Below are 23,522 nucleotides of genomic sequence, written 5' to 3' on the forward strand. Positions count from 1 at the left end.
GGGGGCTGCGAGTGGCAAGGCGGGGCCTCGCGCACTGACAGCCGCACCTTCTTGTGACCTGGAGGATTGGGAAACTGCTCTTTTGGTGTAGAAGTAGGTACCTCTGGACTCCGGAGAGCCAGCGGCGGGACAGACAGAAACACAAATTCCCCCCGGCCCTCCTCTGGGGGTGGGAGAGATGCTGGAATCCTCTCCCGAAGAGAAGAATCCTTCCCCTCCAGGTCGCCCGTCTCAGGACCGTGACTTCCTCGATCGCTTGCCACCGGGCTTGGCTTGAGCGGGCTGGGTGCCGTGTCCACGACCGGCTCTCTGCTGTTCGGCAGGTGTAGGCTGCTGCTTCGCCAACTTAGCAGGGGCAGAGGACGGTGCAGGCGGGCGCCCTCAGCGATGAGCGGGCTGAAGCTGAGCCGCCGGCGGGGTGGAGGCAGCAGCGGACCGCCGGGGCAAGATGTGCTTTATGGCCTCAGCCTGCTTTTGGGCGCCAGAGAACTGTTGGCCGAAGCTCTCCACTGCGTCGCTGAAAAGGCCGACCTGAGACACGGGGGAGTCCAGGAACTGATATTTATCAGTCTCCTTCATGTCAGCCAGGGTCAGCCAGAGGTGGCGCTGCTGGACTACGAGAGTAGACATCGCCTGACCAACAGAATGTGCCATCACTTTAGTTGCCCGGAGGGCGAGGTCAATGGCAGCGTGCAACTCCCCAAGCAACTATTGGTCAAGACCTCCCTGGGGCATCTCCATTAACGCTTTTGCCTGATAGACTTGCAAAAGGGCCATGGCGTGCAGGGTGGAGGCAGCTTGTCCACAGGCTCTGTAAGCTTGACTGGGGGAATCCGCTTGTATCCCCTAGCCTCTCCGCCGTCCAGGGTGGTGAAGGTGGACAAGGGACCAGGTCTCGCACGAATGCTATAGGGCGTCCACCAGGACTTGGTCACCTCATCGTGCACTTCCGGCAAGAAAGGCATCAGGGAGGGGTGCTGGGGACCGAGGTACCAATCATCGAGCCGGGAAGGACCGTGATATGGTGGAGGATTCCAGACGAGCCCGACCTTCTCGGCCGCCAGGGAAAGCACAGCCGTCAACTCAGGATCAGGCTCGGGCAACGCTACAGTCCCAGAGGGAGGCAGTCTTCATCTTCCAAGGACTCACGCTCACCTTCCGATGCTGTGATCGACATCTGATCCTCAGCAGGTGCGCCGAAGGAATCAGTTGGTCACTCCGTAGAGGGACCAGCGCGATCCAATGGCAGCACCACGGGCTGCAATGCTGGAGAGGAGATCCTCAGATCACACTGCCTACACGCTGACGAACCGCCATGCCGGCCGGAGCCAGAGAAAACGGCTGCACCAAGGAACGAGAGTCTAGATCTTAGCACTGTGATAGTCATGTTCCCACAATGAGTACATGAACTATCTACAAATGCAGCCTCAGTGTGCTGAACACCCAAGCATGTGATGCAATTGTGCCCATCAGCGGGGACCAGGGAACGACCGGTGCGGCAGTAATGCACAGACGAAATTACATCTTAATAAAGATGCAGGGTTTGTCTGTGAAGCTCTTTTAGAAGGGGAAGAATCAGCTCTCTCGTGCTGAAGTACACAGGGAGTGTCACAATGTGTTCGGGTACACCACTCCCCGAACACAACGGAGGAACCGGCCCAAATCGCAACAGACAACGTTGGCGGGACAAGTTGCTGTAACAACAGCAGTGGAGAGCTTTAAGCTCAGGCTCCTCGGGAAGCTCGCAACCTCGCTGCTGTGCTGTAACACCAACACAAGACGCTGAAATTTTCTTCAAAGGTTTGTAGTAGAACACTTTAGAAGTCTGAATAGTTGGAGAATATCAAATGGTTGTCTCCGAAGCAAAAGACAGAGTGCGACTGCATCTGCTTCCTATTTATATACACCTGTCGGAGGCGGTGCGCATTATGCAAATATTGCACACCAATTCCATTGGCCTGTTTTAGTTCACTCGAAGCTGATAGGGCTCTCTAGCGATATCCCAATTCGTCGGTCACTACTGACATACGTCGAACTTGACCGACTGAAAGGGAACCATCGGATTTGGACATGCCAATATATTTAGTGACTGTGAAGACAAACAATGAGCATCAATAAATTAGCTCAAATATCTAATAATCTAATAAATAATCTAATAAATGAACATATAAGATCCAGAATGTTACATTCTGAGGATGTTTGAAATCCATAGTAAAATGTGGACCTTTCTGCTATTTTCTGTTCCTCTTAGATTCCCATAGAATTTGAATACCCATCATTTACATAGTTCTATACATCCACATGCAAGTTTGTTTATTGGGTCACTGGGAAAGAAAAGCATGAACTATATCTGTGTACAGTAGTTATTAATTCACCTCAAATGTCTGTCTCAGGTTGACGACACGAAAAGCTACATTATTGTTGATGGCAGAGAAGTGAATCGCATTAAAAAGTGCCTCATTTGTTTTGGTAAGCTCCAGTGCAGACACATACACAACCGTTCAGTGTCACATGATCCTTCAGAAATCATTCTAATATGATTTTCTTTTTGGTTTTTTATTATTCTTTGATAAATAGAAAGTTCAAAACAGCAGCATTTGTTTAAAATAGGAATATTTTGTACAATTTTAAATGTCTTTACTGTCACTTTTGATCAATTGATTAAATGAATGAAAGTGACAGTGGCTCTGTTTGCGCTCCTTGTGTGAAGTCTCCTTCAAAATGTAAGAAGCATAATTATGCTACCTTCTAAATTATATAATTTTAATCAAATTAAGGCAGCAACAAGTATCCATTACAGAGAAGTCAGTTCCATAATGCGCTGCAGCAATGTTCAATCCATGATGGTGGATTGAAGATAGAGTAATGTTGATTTAAAAAAATTACTATTTTGTCCAATATTTCTGTGCATTATTTATTTTTTATGCTTACTAGAGTGTCGTGCCATTATCTTCCCAATGAGGAGCTGGTTTTGTGTGATGCTCAGAGTTGCTGCCTATGTAGAGTGTTCCAAATCAGTCATTTATGAAGTTCTGCTTCAGTTAGGCTGCAGTCTTACAAGGCATCTGCTTATATAGGCAGGTTTTGTAACATGGGTGTCTTTGATTACTGTGTTTATTCTCCTCCAGATTGCTGTAACCCAGACCCAGAGTGTGGTATAATTCTGCAGCCGCAACCTCTACAGATGGACTTGGACCTGTCTTTGCTGCTGGATGGGTCTAATAACCTGAACACTCAACAGTATTCAGATGCGAAGGAGCTTCTTCTGTCTCTGTTGGACCGGATCGGCGTGAGCAACGAGCCGAGCAGAGCGGACGGGAAAACCAGATTGGCCGTCTATCAGCAGAGCTCTGTTTACGGCTCCTCTTACATCAACGAGGAGTTCAGCTTCACCAAGTTTAAAGATCGCAGTATCATGAAGCAGCATATTACTAGTACAGTGAAGCAAATGGGCGGGACATCCCATCCTGAGTTTGCTTTGGAGTGGCTGATTACTAACATTATCCTTAAAGCAGAAAGACCACGAAGCAAACGAATGGTTGTGGCTGTTTTTGGTGAAAACTCTAAGCACAGCAAAGCTCAGCTGGATTATTTGTCTAGATTATGTAAGTGTCAGAATGTTGTTATGTTTGTCCTCATGGCGGGACACAGATTCGACTGGACCCGGATGCAGGAGCTCACCAACTCTCCTCTGGAGCAACACCTGGTATTCCTGGATGACAGAGAGTACGCCACACGCTTTGTTTACGCCTTCCTGCAGATGTTCCACAGTAAGGAATATTCATGGACATGTTAGCATAAGACCGGTGTGATAGAACTGCTTACTAACCTGAGCTGTGTTTCCGGAAAGCATTGTAAGCTTACGATGATTTTGGTTTGCTTAGTTGGGGACACTTGACATTTGACTTGACATTTATTCAACAGTGCTTTGATCTGCCTGCATTGACACTATTCTTTAAGAGCTGCTGTGCAGCCAAAATTATATACCAGTTATCACTGTAAAGCTGCTTTGACACAATCTACATTGTAAAAAGCGCTATATAAATAAGGGTGACTTGACTTGATTTTTGGGAAACACAGCCCTGGGGCCTGTACCATGAAGCCGGATTAGCTGGCTAGCCAGGTAAGTTTCAGATTAGTTTGCGCCAATCCTGGGTTTTAGGTACCATGAGAGTGACTTGGCTTTTATTGATGTTCATCACCATAGTAACTTACGCTCCATGGCTAACCTGCTCCGGGCAGGTTATGTTCTGGTTTAGAGATCTCAAACCGAAATTGGGCCAATCAAATGTGAGCAAAGTGACACTGACACATCCAACACAATAAAAGTCACTCTATAACCCTGAGTTTGTTCAACTACCATCATGGTACAGGCCCCTGGTCTGGTGTGTAAACTTGCGTACTCTTTTAACATTTTCTGTGGAAAAATATATGAAAATCTCTCTATATGATCTGCTTTCTTCTTTCTCTGGAATTGAACAGATGATAACATCCTCTTTCATCCATTGCAACACAATTTACATTTTAAAAAACATGCAGTAGTGTTTCATCACCCTTTGAGTAGTATTATTGTTTATTATAATATTGTTTTTATTAATATTTTGAATGTTTTTTTTAATATTTTCTGTTTTCAATTTTAGTTTTAGTAATTTTGTTGTTTTAATAATTTTATTTCAGTTTTAGTTGTAGTTATTTCAGTGCTACAAAAATTAGTTAAATGTTAGTAAATGTTAACTAAAAATTAGTTTTAGTTAACGTTTGCTTTATTTCAAGTAATGAAAATGTTTTTTATGATTTTAATTTTAGTTAAACAACTGCTGTTGTTTTGTAGGAGGAATCTTGCCCCAGTCACTGATAGATACCCGTGATTGTCGTGGTTTTGTGCCGAGGCCTGTTGGATTTGGACAACGAACCACAGAGAGGTAAATCTTTGAACATAAACTCAAAAGCAGCATCAGTGTTATGTAGGCTGAACTCAAAAGCAAAGGACAGCTGGATCCAAATGCAGTGAGTTTAATAATAAAATAAACATAATAAATCCACCACAGTGAACAGAATGAGTGCACCAATCCATGAAGGACAAGACTCGACAAGGAACACAAGAAACACTGGGGTTTAAATACACAAGGGGTAATTGGCCACACCTGGGAACAATCAAAGAACTAATCAACTAGAAAAAGGACTACAAAACATGGCACAGAACAGGAAATAACATAAAAGTCCACTCAAGACCAGAGGAACACAGGCTGGGATCGTGACAAGCAGAAGCATTTTCTTAGCATGTGTTTGTGTAAACGCTGTAGATGGCTGTAGCTCTGGGCTCAATAATCCAGAGGCTGGATTCAAAGCTTCGAGAGTGTCGAAAACAGCACCATCTTGTGTTTAGTAAAAAAATCAAAACAGCCAAAACCATATGAAAGAAGCTTTGTCAGACGAAGCGAGACAGCAGCCACCACACATTCTGTAGATAGTCACATCACTAGTTGTAGGTTTGAACCCTGCCTAGGGTGGTCTAAATATTTGATTTTTGAGTCTTTGCATTGTGTCAAAAGTGCAGGCCGTGCTTGCCTTGGGCCCGTCTGTTGCCACTTGCTTCTTTATTTACCTGAATAATCACAATAGCAAGGTGTGAAAGTATTTCTATGAATAAAACAAGAAAACATAAGAATTAACTCCAGAGATATTATTGTCGATGCAATAAACCTTTGCTACACTGGGCTGTTTTTTTTTTTTTTTTTTTTTTTTGCTTGTAAGTTGAAACACAAACAGATGTTGGAATGTTGGACATAATTAGATATAGAAGACACAGTCTGTGCTTTTTAATGAAATTAATCCTGAATGTGTTTCAGAGATATTCTGCCCACTATTCTGTCCACTGAAGGGCCCATCACAACAGAAGAACCTCTGGAGGAATATGATGTTTATGATGAGAAAAACGCAGAACCAACTGCTGAAGCTTATCAACTTCAGTTCACTGAACGTTTTACAGAAGATCACACCGAGCCTCCAAAGACTAAAGGTGCTGAATCCAGATCTTCCTGCCTCATATAGCTGCTCTACCTTTGAAGTTGTGTATATCTCTGGCACAGTAGTGTGCATGTATCCTCACGCACATTAAACATGCACAAGCTGTTTCTCTGACATAGTTCAGTATTCAGTGCCATAGGGAATCAGTGGAGTGTACTGTTTGTTTCCAGCAGCACGGTGTTTCCTTGAGAGAGATTCTGGCCGTGTGTGTGCATCGTATGTGTCCAGATGGTACTACAGCCAGAAGACTAAGAAATGCATGCACTTTTGGTACGGTGGTTGTGACGGAAATGAAAACCGATTCTTGACAGAGGAAGAGTGCTATAGGGAGTGTGGGTCCTCGGGTAAATTCACCACAACTTTTATTATTACATTTGAATGTGTAAATATACATGTGTATGTATATACTATATACTATATATGAATATATAAATATTTCATGTGTTAACTAATATATTAAGGCTTTAATGCATATTGAATTAATGCCTAAATTACATGTAGGGTTTTAAGCATTTATAATAATTTATTTCCAATATATAAATTATATGTTTTCTTTTATGTTTTATGTAACTCTTATACAGAGTTTTAAGATTCAAATTTCTTCCACATAATCTGAAAATCTTTCACAGGATGATCCCAGTATATTTAAGGGTAAAAGAGAACTTGGCAGATATGCCAGACTACCACTGTTTTTATATCATTATAATGGCTATAAACCAACCCAAACATTGTTTGCTTTATGAATTGTTCATGAGAGTCATCCTTGATTTACTAAATCAATTATTGAAATAAAGTAACAAAATTGGTGCTGAACTCAATATGCATGCAGCAGTGACGAAAGAATAACTCAAATATTCACGGCACAACTGTAGCACCCAGTTCAGTTAGACTGTGGGCTGTCTGTGAATAAGATGCACTAAAATACCACGTTAAAACTAAATTTTGTTTTCTTTTTGCCCAGACATTTGCCAGCTTGAGTATGACGCAGGAACTTGCTCAAACTTTACAGTGAAATGGCACTTCAACGCCAGCAGTGGTGAATGCGCCGCGTTCTGGTATGGAGGCTGTGAAGGGAACAGCAACCGGTTCAACACACAGAAGGACTGTGAGAATCACTGTCTCCGGGTCAAAAAAGTATCTCCTAACATATCTAAACTGTGATATCTAATGAATTTCCAATGAATGCCGAATACATTTATCTACATTTGGCAGCTTCTGTATTCATTACCATATTCTGATCATTAATTGTCAAATGGACAGTCAGTCTTGAAGTTTTAGCTAAATGTATTTGAACAGATTTAGTTAATAAAGGCCCAAAGATTTAACAGCTGATGTGAAGGACCTTAATTTGGAAAAGGAACAACTGTTTATTTGATTACAAGAGCAGAATTTGTTTAAAGGTGAAGTATGTAAGTTATACATAATTAGCTACACCAGAAATAATTGCAAACATAATGATTCAGCCAAACTCAGGCCATTGGCACAGACAATGTTGTTGGACAGCTTAAATGAAACCTTTAACTTAAACTTTTTTTAATCACATTTATATAACCTGTATTTCACAAAATTCCTTGAGTTGTACTGGCCATGCTTTTTTAAACCCATGACCTTGCTATTGCTTGTGATATTGTCTACTGTTTGGCTGTAGCTCAAAACCCAAGTACTGATATTGATATTTTTTATTTTTCCTCCTAAAAAGGGTTTCTGTAAAGCCATTGGATATAAAAATAAATTATTTACATTTTTTGGGGATGCTGGCCCATTTTACATCACTAAACATTGGGAATTGAGAAAAAACATTAATAGGTAAAACATTATTGGACATCCAAAACAGTAAGTGTTAGTATGCATGCCGGGAAACGTGTCAATTAAATATGTATCCCTCTTACTATTTTGTCCAATATTTCTGTGCATTATTTATTTGTATGCTTACTAGAGTGTCGTGCCATTATCTTCCCAATGAGGAGCTGTTTTTGTGTGATGCTCAGAGTTGCTGCCTATGTAGAGTGTTCCAAATCAGTCATTTATGAAGTTCTGCTTCAGTTAGGCTGCAGTCTTACAAGGCATCTGCTTATATAGGCAGGTTTTGTAACATGGGTGTCTTTGATTACTGTGTTGATTCTCCTCCAGATCGTTGTAACCCAGACCCAGAAGGAGGGAACTGAGATGTCACATTGGAACGTTTCGACGTAATGGGATCTCGCATGAGGGCCCTATCACCTTCGAGTATAAATTAAATGAGCCAATGCACATTGGTGTGCGAGATTTGCATTGCACGCTCCACCCCGCAGAGCAGGTTTAAAGACGGAAGCGGGAGCAAAATTCAGGTTTTCACTGAGGTGACCCAGTGCTCAGCGGTGGTACAGCAACTGTGGTGACGGGACGTGATGTCTCCGTTCCCTCCCTTAGGGAACAAGGGTTACATATGTAACCGAGATGTTTCCTTTCAGTTGGAATTGGGATCCCTAACAATGTGCCACTATAGCTTCCAGTGCTCCTAGTAAGCCGCCTTATCCCCCCACACCTACTGGGGTGGAAGATAGGACAGGGCTTAGGTGGATAGAATCTATTACTGTTATTCCGCTTGACCCATACAGTAACACTATTGGAAAACACTGGGAAAGTGTGCCTTTTCATGGGTAAATGGAGGCTGCAAAATCCACATCCTGCCCGCAGGGAGGTATCATGAAGATTACACATATGGACTGGGCATTAAGGGCAGTATAACATATGGAATGTCTCTGAGGTGGCTCCAGCCTAGTTAGGAGGGAGTCAACACTGGCAGGCAGTGTTGTAGTCGAGTCACCAACTGTCGAGTCCGAGTCGAGTCTCGAGTCCCAGTGTTCGAGTCCCGAGAGTGTGAGAGAGAGAGAGTGTGTGAGTGAGTGTGTGTGTGTGTGTGTGAGAGATAGAGAGAGAGAGAGAGAGAGAGAGAGAGAGAGAGAGAGAGCAAGCGCGAGCGAGCGAGCGTTTGTGAGTTAGTGACCGAGTGATTTAGCGTGAGTGCGTTTGTATGTGTTCAAGTGAATGTGTGTGTGTGACGGCAAGCGACTGGTCAGAAAGCAACGTGTAACGTTAGTCTGACATGTTTCTTGTCCACGACACCACAGGATTTTAGGAGTCAAAATTGCGTCATCCATCTGACACAGTGACCATTGCAACAGACCAAAAAAATTGTGTAATCTGACACAGTGACTACAGACAAAAAAAAATCATGTAATCTGATCTGACACAGTGACTAGTAAGTTATCAACAGATAAAAAAATTGTGTAATCTGAACCAGACATTAGACATCGTCGACGTCTGATGCCAAATTGTCAAACATCGCCCAACCCTAGCTTCTTCTGTTTAGTATCATATATGCATTAGTCAATAATAGTTTTTTTAAAAGCTAACGTTAGCCAATGGAAAGCATTTTACTTACTTTTCTGGGTGCATCCGTGACAGGTGTCTGTTAAAGTTTGAAGTTGTCCCAGTCTTTTCCTCAATTGTGCAATTACACACACAACATTTAGCACTGCTCTTTCCAGCATTAGATGCAAAATTCGTGTAGGCGAATTTCACGATCCGGGGCACATCTTTCTGCCTTTTCCAAATTTGAACATTTAGCCCGCGAATCATGCACGAGCGTAAAGTGAGTGACGTCAGTGAGTGTGTTGTCAAGAGAGCGAGCGGTACCAGTGTCTGTGAGGGAAAAAAATAGATCCTGGCCGGTCTTGGGCACGAAACCTTATATAATATTATATATAAACGTATATAATTTTTTTATAACATATTTAGTCAAAAACAACATGATGAATGCTCAAGTCCGATTTTATATATCCTCGAGTCCGAGTCCAAGTACGAGTCATCAGTCCGCGAGTCCAAGTCGAGTCACGAGTCCAGAGAATGGAGTCTCGAGTCGGACTCGAGTCCAAAGAATAGTGACTCGAGTCGGACTCGAGTCCGAGTCCAGGACTCGAGTACTCCATCACTGCTGGCAGGGACATCAGAGCAGACAAGGGAAAGACACAGCCTCACCGAGGGGGAACCGTATCATGGAAGAATACACATATGGGATCACTGCCTCCTCTGAGGTTCATCACCTGATCCCTGAAAGGCATGGTAGGAACCTTGGGCACATATCCAGGCACGATTCATTGACTGAAAATGCTTGCAGGTCCCCTGCCCTCTTGATGGAAGCCAGCGCAGTTAAGAGCACTGTCTTTATTGACAGAATTTTCAGCTCTGCAGTAAAAATGCTGTAAGCACCAGAGAAAGATCGCAAGAGGGTACAGGGTGATCAGGTCATGCTTTCCCAGAGATTTACAATCTACTGGATCATGGCAACATACACTTTTAGGATGGAGAGAGACAGCCTACACTCTAACCCTTCCTGGAGGAAGGAAAGCAAGCTCTAATTGGGCATCTCCAGGGGTCTTCCCGGTGAGAAGAACACCACTCAATGAACAGGTTCCACTTCAAGGTGTAAACATTCCTCATAGAGGGTGTTCTCGCCGAAGTGATGGTGTCTACCACTGCTTGGGGTAGATCACCTAGGACCTCCGCATCCCATCTAGAGGTTCCAGATATCTGGATATGGGTGCCAGAGGGTGCCCTGTCTCTGAGAAAGTAGGTCCTTCCTCAGAGGAATGCTCTAGGGAGGGGCTGTCGTGAGGAGCATCAGTTCTGGGAACCAGATCTGATTGGGCCAGTAAGACCTGCTCCTCGTCCTCCCTGACTTTGCAGTGTCCCTTGAGAGTTCACCTCCATAGTCCATATTGAGAAAAGAGATCCTCTGCATGGGGAGAGTTTGCTCTTTTCCCAGTTGACCCAAAGCCGCAGCTGGCTGAAGTGACTGAGCACCATGTTCCTGTGTTCACACAACTGCTCTCGTGACCGAGCCAGAATGAGCCAGTCATCAAGGTAGTTGAGAATGCAAACACTGTATTCTCTCATGGAAACAAGGAGAACTCCGTGACACAAGGTGACAGGGACAGCCCGAAGGGGAGGACATTGTACTGGTATTAGCTTCTCGGCAGGCAGCCGAGAACTACTGGCCAAATAAAGGTGCTGTCCACAATCAGTAATCTCCTCATGCACTTCCGGAAAGAATGGCAGCACTGAATGGATGGGGGCTGAGAACCAGCCTGGGCTGCCCCGAGATAACAGTCATCCAACACAGCAGAGGTCTTTACTCTAGCCCGATCCTCTCGACAGCCCGGGAAAGCAAAGTCGTCAGCTCTGGGTCAGGATTGGGCAATGCTGCGTTCCCCAAAGGGGGAAGCTGAGTCTTCATCCCCGGAGGACTCCAGATCACCCTCCGATGCCATGATTGACATCTGATCATCCAGAGGAGCACGAATGAGATGTCTGGCCCTCCATGAGAAGGACCAGTGCGTTCATCCGGAAGCTCCACATCTTGCGTTGTGCAAGAGGAATGGGGGGCCACAGAGATTGATGGGGCAGGTTATGCCCCACTGTGATCCTCAGGTCATCCTGGCTATTCACTGAAATAGGCCTCTTCTGAAGCCCAGAAGAATATCTAGATAGGTATAGGTAAATGGACTCCACCTCTTTTAAGGTATTGGAGACTGTAGCAATGTGATGGTCATCTTCCCGCAGTGGGTACATGACTCATCCACGAAAGCAACCTCAGCGTGCTTCCGCATCCAGAACCACATGGGTGGAATGGCATCTTTAGAAAGACGCAATGTCACACCCATGTTTTGCTCTTTTAGGGAAATTAGCTAAAATTAAGGTGCGTTCACGTGGCCTCGTAATTCCTGTAGTTACGAGATTCTAGCTTGTAAAAAGCGTTCATGTCCTCGTAGAGCTCGTAATTACAGCTTGTAAGCTGGGAGTTTTCTGAAAGCTCCCAGATATACCACGTGGCCGCGCTGTACCACCTGACAGCTGTAGATTCATTTAGGCATTGACAGTGCTGCCATGGAAACGCATAATTCCCAGTTCAAGGACCAAAAGGACGTGAACAGCTCCAAATATAACGTCACGTGTTGTCATTTCAAGATTCCGGTAAATACGAGGTGACGTGAACGCAGCTTTATCCCATTTACAGCTAATAGGTTTGTGCAACCAATGGCAGACAGTGGGAGTGCTCAGAAAACTTGTTTGAAAACCGTCATTAAGTTTGCCTTTCCATATTCAGCTTTATGAGGTGTGACAGTAACAGCGCAAAATACTTTTCAATTCCATTTATCAGATTTAATGACAATTAACTGGTTCAGGTTAGTGTGGTAAAAGCACACAGTAAAACTGAGAACATAGTACAGTGAATTCTGTCCGTTAAATCCCATAATGTTATCGACCACCATTGACAGTCCTGTCGGTTTAAGTGCAATCCTGGAGGCCGGTCAGAATCCCCAGTGGTATTATTGCTGATGTGAAGCATGTTCAGCCCTTGTTTAGAGAGGAGGATAGTCTCCTTCAGAGACGACGTTGAGAATGTCCTTTAGAGAAACATCATATTAGCACAAAACAGAAGTTCTCCGATTGACAGTCCACAGAAAATGTTCTACAGCATTCGTCACAGTAAAATTCTTTCTCACGCCATTTAAAATGACTGAAACCAGGACTGACATCATAATGAGAAAATGTAAAGTGGCCATTCACACAGAACGCGTATATTCCACTGCACAATTTTTCCATAGTTGTTCAATGCAAACGTGCTAGACGGATGTCTCGTGCATGACACTGCATTCTAAAACTTCTAAAACTTCTTTAGACTTTGCTGGGGTCTTTTATTACACTGATCGCCATCTTTCATTTTTAACAGCAGAAATGCGGTGTGGAACCGGCCCTTTAGAATGTTTAAATTACGTAGCCCTACTACAATACCTTTTATTAAAGAATAAACACTACATATAGCCTAAGGAAAATACACAACCAAATTAAAGTATGATATTTAGCAGTAAAGAGGTACTTTTTTGTCAATTCATCTTTTTCAGTACCGTGACAGTAGCTCAGCTGGTTTCAACAGTGTAGTTTTTCCAAAAACAAGTTATTTGTACAACAAGTAGCAAGGCAGTATAACAAATCCCCCATATTGGTTTTTATGTCACATTATATCACCCACTGAGGTGATAATCAAACACACTCTCCTAACATATTTAGTAAATTCATTTAGTGAATTATTTCAGATTAAAAAAACAACTCACTCGTTGAGTCCCTGCATCTGCATGGCATTTTAAGTGCTTCTATAATAGTGAAATATTTTGTTAAATGTTACTAAAATTTTAACTTGGCCATATAAATGAGTATATTCTAGTTTGTTGTTGTATTTAGTGTAAATTTATCTGTTCATGTTTAATTAAGTCACTCTAATTGAGAGCGTTTATTCATTTAAATCCCCTTATTTTGTACCAGAATCAATGCAGATCTGATTAAATTATTCACGTTAAGCTTAAAAAGCGCATATTTTTCAGAGTATAGCTTTGATGAATTTCACCTTTCTTAAATGACGAGTGGCTTAAAGAGTTTTAAGTATCTTCCCCAGCACTGCTGGTTTAGTAAATATATTCGTTTGTCAAGTATCTCTGCAGGTGTAAACAAGAACACAATCAATAGAAGTAAAAGTCGCTTCAGTATGCTGAAATGAGAGCTGTCAGTAAAATTATTCCACAATATTCTTTCATCTCTGTCAACTCTTTTGAACCAGTCCAAAATAAGCCACCTATTCTCTGTATGCACGCTTCTCTCCCAGGGAGGGAACAAGCGGTTTGAATAAACATGTTTAGGTGAAGAAGCGCTTGATGAAGCCTTGAAGGATCTTGATGTGAAACATCCATATTCAGGACTGTTTATTAGTCTCTGACCACTCACTGTCAAATCTGACCTTATACAGTGACGTCCAAAAAGTCTGAAACCACTAGCTTACGTTTTCTTCTTTATTTATCTGTTTATTTATTTAATTCCATGTTCTCCATCATGATTTGAGAATTTTGAGCAGTGTTTTTTTTAGTATTATATATATATTTGTTATGCACTTTTGTCATTTTTATTAGTTTTAGTTTTTAGTTTCAATTTTAGTATTTTAAATTAATTATTTCAATTAGTTTCATCTAAGTTTTTAAGCATGCATCTGATATTTATATTTTATTCCAACTTCATTTCAGTTACCAGAAATAATTTGTAGTAGTTTTAATCACTGACTCACATGATTAATATCACAAATTTGTCTAGAAATTGTTCAGAATCTTAAACATTTCTCATTCACTTCATTATAGCTGTCTGAAATATTACAAAATCCCCAAAATGTATTCATTTCTAGGATTATTTTAAATCCCAGATGTGGTTTCAGAGATTTGAACCCTAGTGTTTGTCCTCCATTTGGTTCTTACTACAGATTTACTTCATTATAAAAGCCTTCATCACCACTGAATAGAGCAATGTGGATCATGCCATTTGAAAAGGGTTAAAGAGAAGACCAGATAAAGGCTCAAGAGTGTTCAAGTTTAAAAGACAAGTGTTCTGAATGGGTCTTTCCCCCTGCATTTCTTTCAGAGGGTTTTCTCTTGTCCCCGAACAGCCACAGATCTGTTCTCCAAACTGCTGGAGCCAGAGCAGGTCTGTGTGAAAGTTCACCTTTCTGGCCTCTCTTTCGGACGCTCGCTGTGGATTATTCCAGCTGTCATCGGGAAACTTTTGAAAAATTCCTGCTTCCTGTTTTGAGGAGGAGCACATATGGCCTTTCTGCAGCCGTGTGGTAAAAGAGTCCTCTGAAGTAGAAACGACTCCCGTCACACTTTGATAATGTTCACAGATGGCGTTCGGTTATTGTTGTTGTTCTTGGGTAACTGTGGAGATGGAAGCAGATGTCTAACGTTAGTGAGAGGACAGAACATGGTGGAGTAAATGAAAAATGAAAGAGGTGAAGGTATATGGCAACATAAATTAAACCTCATTACGTGATAATTATTCTGACCAGCGTCACATTTATTATTTTCGGTGAGTGCGATCTCGTAATGCAATAATGATCTCTTAAGCATTTGCCTGTTTAAATCCAAACAGCTGTTACCAAAATGCATTATGGTAAGTGCATATTTATAATCCTATGAAATATTTATGTACTGATGTTCACTGAGAAAATGATGCTTATACCATCTTCTTTTAGACATGAACTGAAATGTTGATGGAGTTTGGTTGGAGTTACAATTCACCTGCCTAGTGTGGTCTGGACTCTCATAGGGTCGTGGTTATACCTTACTGCGCAGCAGGCCCCCCGATGGATGCTCAGGGGTACTGCATTCTGACGAGTTCTTGGCTTTGTCCTTGTTATTGTTCGGCTCGTTGTCTTTGATGATGTCGTACTGGCGGCAGAAGAGCGCGATCACACCTGAAAGAGACAAAAATGACATGCACGTATTCACCTTATTTTTAATGGAAGAAGTTTGTAACCTGAATAGGACGTCCGGAGTCATCTGCTTCAGTTATTTTAGCCCTAAATACATGCTTGATATTGCAAACTGGTATTTGTTATTATATTATTTACAATGTTATTTACACATGCTGTTTACACTCTAACACTAATTTAATTAAAGTGTAAAGAGCAATAAAAAGTATTGGTAACACTTTCTATGAAGAGCATGCTTATAATGATAGCTAAATTTATACTTATTTATAAGTAAGTATTACTATTTTGTAAATATAAAGACTCATTAAGATTTATACTGCATTATAAGAACAGTTATAGATACATTTATATTATTTTTATAACTACTTATAAGCCATGCATTTGCTTTTTCAGTGTGCATGCTCATAATCCATTATACACTGATTTATAAATGATCACAATATAGTTCCAGAGACACTTGTTTGCTGTATCAACTAGTTATCACGTCTTTAAAGTTTGCATTAGAGGTAATGAATGGTCATTTTGATTTGTTAAAATCTATATCTATGCATTGTATTGCTTATAGCAGTTTGGAATTACACTTTTAAAATATTGTTGCAGTGTTTTGCTAGTATGTAACATTAAAAAAGATACTTTTTTCAACTATTTGTATTAATGATTTCTTTTTTTTATTTCGTTACAGGAATTGTTGTTTATTAGTTACATTTACAAGTAAGCTTAAAATGTAAAATGAGCACATATTCGTGATTTCTTAACTTTTGATTTAGGAAAATTGCATCCTGTTTTTTCACTTTACTTAAAGCCAAAAATGATGCACTTATAGAGATTAGTAACTATTATTACTCACAATAAGTATTTATAAGAACACAACATGGCTATTAATAACAATATATTCACTAATTTGACAAATCTGAATAAAGTCATTTTAACTATAACATTATAGCAATGCAAGCTGCATCTTTATAAATACATTCATGGAACCATACAACGGGCTAATTAATGCTTATAAATCAGTGTATAATGAATTATGAACATGCATTGAAAAGGAAAATGCATGACTTATAATTAATTATAAAAATAATATAAATATAACTGTTCTTATAAAGTGGTCTTTATAAATATGTCTATAAAATAGTAATACTTGCTTATAAATAAGTATAAATGGAGCTATAATTCATTAAAAAAGGTCTGTTTTCTTTGTACTAAGTGTAAATAGTTGTTAATTCAAATTGTAGCAGATGCTATTTACACCTCAGTATATTGTAGTACATTATAAAACAGTGTGCAATAATAATAATATATTCAGTGTATATAATTATATTTATTAAAAGTATAAATTGATGCTGCCTTATTGGGACATCCCCTACATCTGCTCCTGTTAAACACTTTATTCCCACTATTACATACCGCAGGCACTTTATTTCCACTTTTCGAATATTTTCTTAATTTTTTATTTAAAATAAACGCCACTCAGAGCTGATATGCGATAGGAAAAGGGAGAAGAATGAGTTCAGTAAAAGGTGGATTCGAACTTGGGTCCGTTGCCCAAAAGCTAAAGCAACTCGCTTAATATTCCCTACGCCACAGATTTCAATCAGGTAATGGTGGGCGGAGTTCGTGTAAATAGCTTCTGCCATCAAGACTTGGTGTAAATAGACACTCTGTTTAATGTATTATAATCATAAACACTGGTTTGTAGCGCAAATATTTTTCTGTTTACTGCGCTTTGTTATTCTTCTAGTTATTTACCTATAGGCACTAATGAAACAGAAGTCTCGCATATTCACAGAAATTACGTTTGTGTTGCAAAATAATGTGGATTCTCTGAATTCTGAGTCTGTGTCCATCACACACTACTCTAAATCCATCTGCACGAACTGCCCAATATCTGCCTCTGATTTTTGCCAATATCATTGACTGTAAACTGGGGAGAAAGTCATGCAGTGTATTCCAGCCTCTATGAAAGTGTATTGAAGCAGGGTTTGAGTGATGTAATGACGGTCCAGCGCTCACCTGCCCACATGATCAGAACCACCACAATGATGATGAGCTCTCCCGCCCTGAGCTGAGCGTTCGGACCGACTTCCTCCATGGTCACTTCGTCTGTCAACAATATAATGCTGTGTCAAACACCGATTATTAATAACATCTAATGCTTTAAGAAGAGCTGTGCTGTGCATTTATATGTATTTCAGACTGTAATGTGTGTTTGTGTGTGTTTGTGTCAGTACCTTTGCTCTTAGAGGCCTGTGTTTCTGCTTCTTTCGGGGTTTTGAAACGCAGCGGTTCACTGAGGGGACTCAGTCCGCTTATACTGATAGACTGAACATGCACGATGTAGTCCGTATCTGCCTCCAGATCCCACAATGCACAGCTCTGCGTGGTTGTGTTCACTTCTTGGATGAAGCGCAGCATGTGAACATCTTTTTTCTGTTATGGACAAATAACACTAGTATTTAACCAAATGCTTTCTCTTTTGTGAGATGCTTTCTACTAATGAGCATGTTGTGATTACCTGTTGTGTGATGGCAAAGCCGATGACTGTCTCTCCGTCCGGCGTGTCCCATGTCAGCACAGCTGAGCTGCCCTTCAGATCTCTGATGGACACGTTCACCGGAGCAGCCAGACTGTCTAAGAAGAAGAGAAGGAATCTTTTTTGACCGGTCACGATAGCAGATGTGAGATCAAGATCTTTCTGACATGAACTTACAGTTACACACACCTTCTCCAAATCTGACATCAAAGTTTACTCTGTTTACTTTTTTATTAATGCACGCTCCTGGTCGTATTGTGCACGATTAAAGAGCTGTGAAGATGGAAGTCCCACAGAAATGATACATGAGGGTGAGTAAATGGAAGATTTTTTTTTAGTTTGACTCTTTTTGCTGAATAAATTGAGGAAGATCTCCATCTTTAAGCTTTAATCTTTAGATATTTTATAGCTCTTTCAGTTCTCATATGAGCCGCAGTTCTCTTTTGCTTCATGTTGACCTGTAATATAATGTGTTTTTGTGTGTTTGGTGTTCAAGTGTTCTCAGGTTTGTTGAATGAGAGCGCAGGCGCTGTTCTTCCTCTTCTCCACCTACACTGTTTACACTGTTTCACACACACTGGATTAAAACATATTTTTAGAAGTATAAGCAGACGTGGTTATGAAGCCGTTTGGAGGGATGACATGCGAGAATCTCACCCACCAGTTGAACTTATGGTGGCCCAGATACAATTTTTATGCAGATATGTCTAAAAATTGTAGGTTATTTTTTCTACCCAAGTCCTGGGTTGAGCCTTTTGGGTCATTTTTTTGGGGGGTGGGGGGTCATTTTTCCAGTGTTTGGGTTGTTTTTGTGTTACCCAGCTCCTGGGTCAGATGTAATAACCCAGGGGTTGAGTTATTTATCACAGGCTTTTAGCGCCCTCTTCAGGAGAGAGCAGTGCAGCTCCGTCAAACTGGTGCATGTCTTCGGTAAAACACAGGTTTGTGTATGTTTTATTCATCTAAAAAGGACAACAGAGACTGATCAATTACACTTGAATTACTTCTAAATTTTTATTTTTTACTTCTAATATCTGTTAAACGAGCTGTAGGCAATAAACGATATAAAATATGCTATACTATAAAATATGATCGAAAATAAAGGAGTTATCATGCAAACCAGTGGATGTGTGGAGTATTTAAAAACGTTTTTAAGTTAAAAAGATTTAAGTTAATAATCCGCAAACATTAATTCATATATGAAGTAAAAAAAAAAGAAAAAAAAAAAAGCTAGTATTATAGTAAAAATGAATCAACCCATTATGCTGGGTTAAATAAACAACCCAATTTGCTGAGTAAAATGAACCCAACATGTGTTCTGTCCTATATCGACCCAGCCCTTGGGTTATTTTTAACCCAGTGTTTTTTAGAGTGCATGTGATGAACATTACTGGTTGTAGTGTACTGCTACAGTGAGCAGACAATCTTAGTATGTGAAAATTGATTGCGTTCATGTTTTATGCATGGGATCTCTGAAACACCAAAATGAAGCTATGCATCATTGTTTTAATCTTTTTGCGAACTATCTGTGAACATCTGAAGATGTTGAGATTTTTATATTTTATTTTATGTTTATCGTCAACAGCTGCATGAAAACCTGTTCTAGTAGAGCGCAAAAATAACATCAAGACTTCGAGAAAGAGCATTTAAAGAAAGAGAAAGAATTCCCTAAACGATTGTGCCACTTTCTCTTGGACCGTGATTCTCTTCAAACTGATAAATGACCGTGGAAATGGCAGTTTATGCTAATGCTATAGCGGCCGTTGCTGAGAATGTGTGCGTGCATTTGTCTTCTGAAGTGTGCTCTGACATATTTGATGCATAAAATGAAGCTTGTGTAGACAGAAGCATCTGTTGAGTATGTTTCGGTTAGACATACAGTGGTAACACTTTACAATAAGATTTATTATTTAAACATGTATTAATGTATTAACTAACATGAACTAACTATGAGCAATACATTTGTTACTGTATTTACTAAGCTTCATTAATGTTAGTTAATGAAAATACAGTTGTTCATTGTTTGTTCATGTTAGTTTACTGTGCATTAACTACTAATAATCTATTAGTAAAGGTGGAAATTAACATGAACAAAGATTAATAAATGCTGTATAAGTGCAGTTCATTATTAGTTCATGTTAACTAATGAACCTTATTGTAAAGTGTGACCCATACAGTTTGATGCTTGCAGTAAATAGAGCTCTCTATACACTGTAGAAAGGCATTCTGGGAGCAATAACATTCACATGATGTTGAATTATAAATGAAGCGTCCCACAGAGATGTAGAAGAAGGGCTGAAACACATAAACATGTACACTTCATTTCATTCACTTTACCACTTTATTTGTTCAGACATTGATATATTGAGTCTCTCCATCAGTGTCGACTCCGGTTTGAACAATGTAAGGCTGAACACTTTCGTCATTTTGGCTGCGTGAGATTCTCCAGCTTTGTTGTTGTTGAGCTGTTAAAGCTCCGCCCTCTTCTGGAAAGGGGGCGGGAGCAGCAGCTCATTTGCATTTAAAGGGACACACACAAAAACGGCGTGTTTTTCCTCACACCCAAATAGAGGCAAATTTGACAAGCTATAATAAATGATCTGTGGGGGATTTTGAGCTGAAACTTCACAGACACATTCTGGAGACACCAGAGACTGATATTACATCTTGTGAAAGAGGCATTATAGGTCCGCTTTAATTCAATCTCCTCACAAAATCAATTGAGACTGAAAATAAAGAATGACCCAATCTAGAAAACAGATCATGATGATTGTACCAAAGAGGAAAAGTAGGAACAAAATGAAGGAAGGCTTTTGAGTGATGAGGATTTTGACTATGATTTTGAACTGTTAAATATGCAACTGTTTTACACGAAATTAATAAAGCAATTAACCACATTACAGTGGGTTTACCATAGGGCATGTTAGTTAGAGTTTAATTAATTAGCTGAAGACAAGTTATATTTCCCAAGCAATGTTGTGATATGATGGCAACTATCCATTTTATAAGAAAACCTCTTTCTACAGATAAAACTCTAGCTGTCAGTGATGTACTAGCGAGTGAGTATGTGTTTGTAAAGGACATTTTAACTTCATAAGGAAATAGGTTTGTGCTCGGTTGCTATGGAAACATGGAATACACCAGTAGGAATGTGTTTGGAAGGAAAGGAGGTGAAAGGTCCATGTTAATGCCAGATTGCAAAACAGAGCATATAAATATAATGCATTGGATATAAATAATGACTTGCTTTCACACAAAGCTATATGACTGAACTCTATATTGCACAGTGGTGATGTTGGCATCTTCTGGAGCTTGATAGCCGTGCATGAACTGTTCACTGTATGGAAAAGATTCACTACAAATTGTGTTCCACAGAAAAAACAACAACATACTGGCTTAGACGAGACATGAGGGCGAGTGAATCATGACATGATGTGCATTTTTGGGTGAACTATTCCTTTAAGCCATTATTATTTTTACTATGCTGACCTGATTTGTTCATCCACGTGCTTGGGACGTTATTTTTGCGTATTTCTCTCTCTTCATCTTCTCTGCCACAGTTTCATTTCAGTGTTTAATGCTTTTCCCTGAAGTAAACTCGCTCACATTTTCTCCTGAAAGCTCGACCTGTCACTGGAGCCTCTAAAAGCTTGAAGGAACTGATGGTTGAGCTGCCAGGAGCCTGTTTACATCCTGATTCATGGCTTCTCCCTCTTTACTAGGAGTGAATATGGTGCATTAAGATATAAAATTTATAGCCCATTAAGTTGATGTAGTTGTAGTTTGGATTTATTATTTTGCTGGTTCCGGCTGCATTAGTGAAGGCTTCTTTATGGTGCAGAATTAATGTGTCATGCTTAAATTAGGTGGTGACATTTATTCAGGACAGAATCACTAAAGTGTCACTCATTGTCTTTCTCTGATTGCACTCTGAAGAGATTTACATGCCAAACTATCAAAAATTAGCAAAAATATCAGTAGCATACATTTAATATTGAATATTGCACAATAATATTTGTAATAATTCTTTATATTTTCACAGGCTCTCCAAATCACATCATTACACATGCCACATGTGCCCACAACTGTCTAGCAATCCCTCATCGGGTGTCATAATGAAAGGGATGTGCAACAGTCCTGCTCCATTAGTATTAAAGGAATGAAATCTTGTAAACTTACCAGCCAAGACCCACGACGCTCCGAAGCAGCTCAGCAGGAGCAGCGGTGTGTTCGTGAAGACCCTCCTCATGCTTTCCGCGCAGAGGCTGGATGTGAATGTCCGCCGCTGGTCTTTCATTCACGTCGATGAATGTCTCTGTGGGTCTGAAGGTTTCAGCTCCACATCAGATCCACATCAGCCCGACAGACTCGCGCGCGACGCCTTACATCGTTCAGCGGATGTTGATTTGAGCAAATTCAAACGAACCCCTTTTTTGTCTTCGCGATTTTTTCACACGGCTGTCATGAAGCCCACCTGCAAGCCTGAAGAGGCTCAAAAACTGACTGAAGGAGCGTGTGGAGCCTGTAGCATCTCTCTCTCTCTCTCTCTCTCTCTCTCTCTCTCTCTCTCTCTCTCTCTCTCATACGCGCGCTAGCTTTCTGATTCTAAAACTAAAAAATGCTGGGTTAAAAAAAAAGGACAATCCCAGTGGTTGGGTTAAATGTTTGATCAACCTGCTGGACAGTTTTATTTAACTCAACTATTGTTTAAAAATGACTGTATGTCTGGCTTAAAATGAACCCAAAGTATGTTGGAAATTAAAAATCAGACACATAATTACTAGAGGCAACAATAATAATCAAAAGGTGAACATTTATTAATAAGAAATTTAATAAATGTTTATTGTATAATTATTATTCATTAAACTTATTAATTAATGTTAATTTCCAACATTTTTGAGTTCATTTTTAGCAAGAATACAGTAATTTTTTACAATTGTTGAGTTAAATAAAAACTACCCAGCAGGTTAGACAAACATTTAACCCAACCACTGGGTTAAAAGTAAAACAACCCATTCGCTGGGTTAAAAGTAGAGCAACCCATTCGCTGGGTTAAAACAACTCAATCACTGGGTTAAACAACTCATTCGCTGGGTTAAAACAACTCAATCACTGGGTTAAAACAACCCATTTGCTGGGTTAAAAGTAAAAACAACCCATTCACTGGGTTAAAACAACCCATTTGCTGGGTTAAAAGTAGAACAACCCATTCGCTGGGTTAAAAGTAAAAACAACCCATTTGCTGGGTTAAAAGTAGAACAACCCTTTCGCTGGGTTAAAAGTAAAAACAACCCATTCGCTGGGTTAAAACAACCCATTGGCTGGGTTAAAAGTAGAACAACCCATTCGCTGGGTTAAAAGTAAAAACAACCCATTTGCTGGGTTAAAACAACTCAATCACTGGGTTAAAACAACCCATTCGCTGGGTTAAAAGTAAAAACAACCCATTTGCTGGGTTAAAAGTACAACAACCCATTCGCTGGGTTAAAACAACTCAATCACTGGGTTAAAACAACCCATTCACTGGGTTAAAACAACCCATTTGCTGGGTTAAAAGTAAAAACAACACATTCGCTGAGTTAAAACAACTCATTCGCTGGGTTAAAACAA

General features: G+C 40.3%; 2 protein-coding genes across 2 annotated transcripts in view; one reads left to right on the forward strand and one right to left on the reverse strand.

Moving 5' to 3' along the window:
* The window catches only part of LOC125276407 (collagen alpha-6(VI) chain-like), a 70,957-nt gene extending 62,560 nt beyond the window's left edge, over nt 1-8,397 (forward strand). Inside the window, exons 31-36 of the mRNA XM_048203840.1 lie at nt 2,394-2,469; nt 3,129-3,770; nt 4,832-4,922; nt 5,850-6,019; nt 6,198-6,371; nt 6,989-8,397. Of these exons, the coding sequence (XP_048059797.1) occupies nt 2,394-2,469; nt 3,129-3,770; nt 4,832-4,922; nt 5,850-6,019; nt 6,198-6,371; nt 6,989-7,188 (1,353 nt within the window). The 3' untranslated portion in view covers nt 7,189-8,397. The remainder of the gene's footprint in view (nt 1-2,393; nt 2,470-3,128; nt 3,771-4,831; nt 4,923-5,849; nt 6,020-6,197; nt 6,372-6,988) is intronic.
* Nucleotides 8,398-12,216: 3,819 nt separating this feature from the next.
* On the reverse strand, nt 12,217-22,442 carry fndc5a (fibronectin type III domain containing 5a). The gene is made up of 5 exons (XM_048203844.1): nt 22,092-22,442; nt 17,895-18,010; nt 17,611-17,809; nt 17,393-17,482; nt 12,217-15,361 (listed from the first exon to the last, which is right to left on the reverse strand). The coding sequence occupies exons 1-5, from the start codon at nt 22,207-22,209 to the stop codon at nt 15,222-15,224; spliced, it is 663 nt and encodes a 220-aa protein (XP_048059801.1). The 5' UTR covers nt 22,210-22,442; the 3' UTR covers nt 12,217-15,221.
* Nucleotides 22,443-23,522: the final 1,080 nt, after the last annotated feature.

Source organism: Megalobrama amblycephala, linkage group LG10 (assembly GCF_018812025.1).
Source record: "Megalobrama amblycephala isolate DHTTF-2021 linkage group LG10, ASM1881202v1, whole genome shotgun sequence".
Classification (NCBI taxonomy): domain Eukaryota; kingdom Metazoa; phylum Chordata; class Actinopteri; order Cypriniformes; family Xenocyprididae; genus Megalobrama; species Megalobrama amblycephala.

Bases quoted from the DNA above. Each gene is read 5' to 3' on its own strand.
- fndc5a (XM_048203844.1), bottom strand. From the start codon at position 22,209: ATGAAAGACCAGCGGCGGACATTCACATCCAGCCTCTGCGCGGAAAGC. The intron at 18,011-22,091 runs GTAAGTTTACAA...TCTTCTTCTTAG, and splicing joins AGCGTCGTGGGTCTTGGCTG to ACAGTCTGGCTGCTCCGGTG. The intron at 17,483-17,610 runs GTACTGACACAA...TATTGTTGACAG, and splicing joins ACAGGCCTCTAAGAGCAAAG to ACGAAGTGACCATGGAGGAA.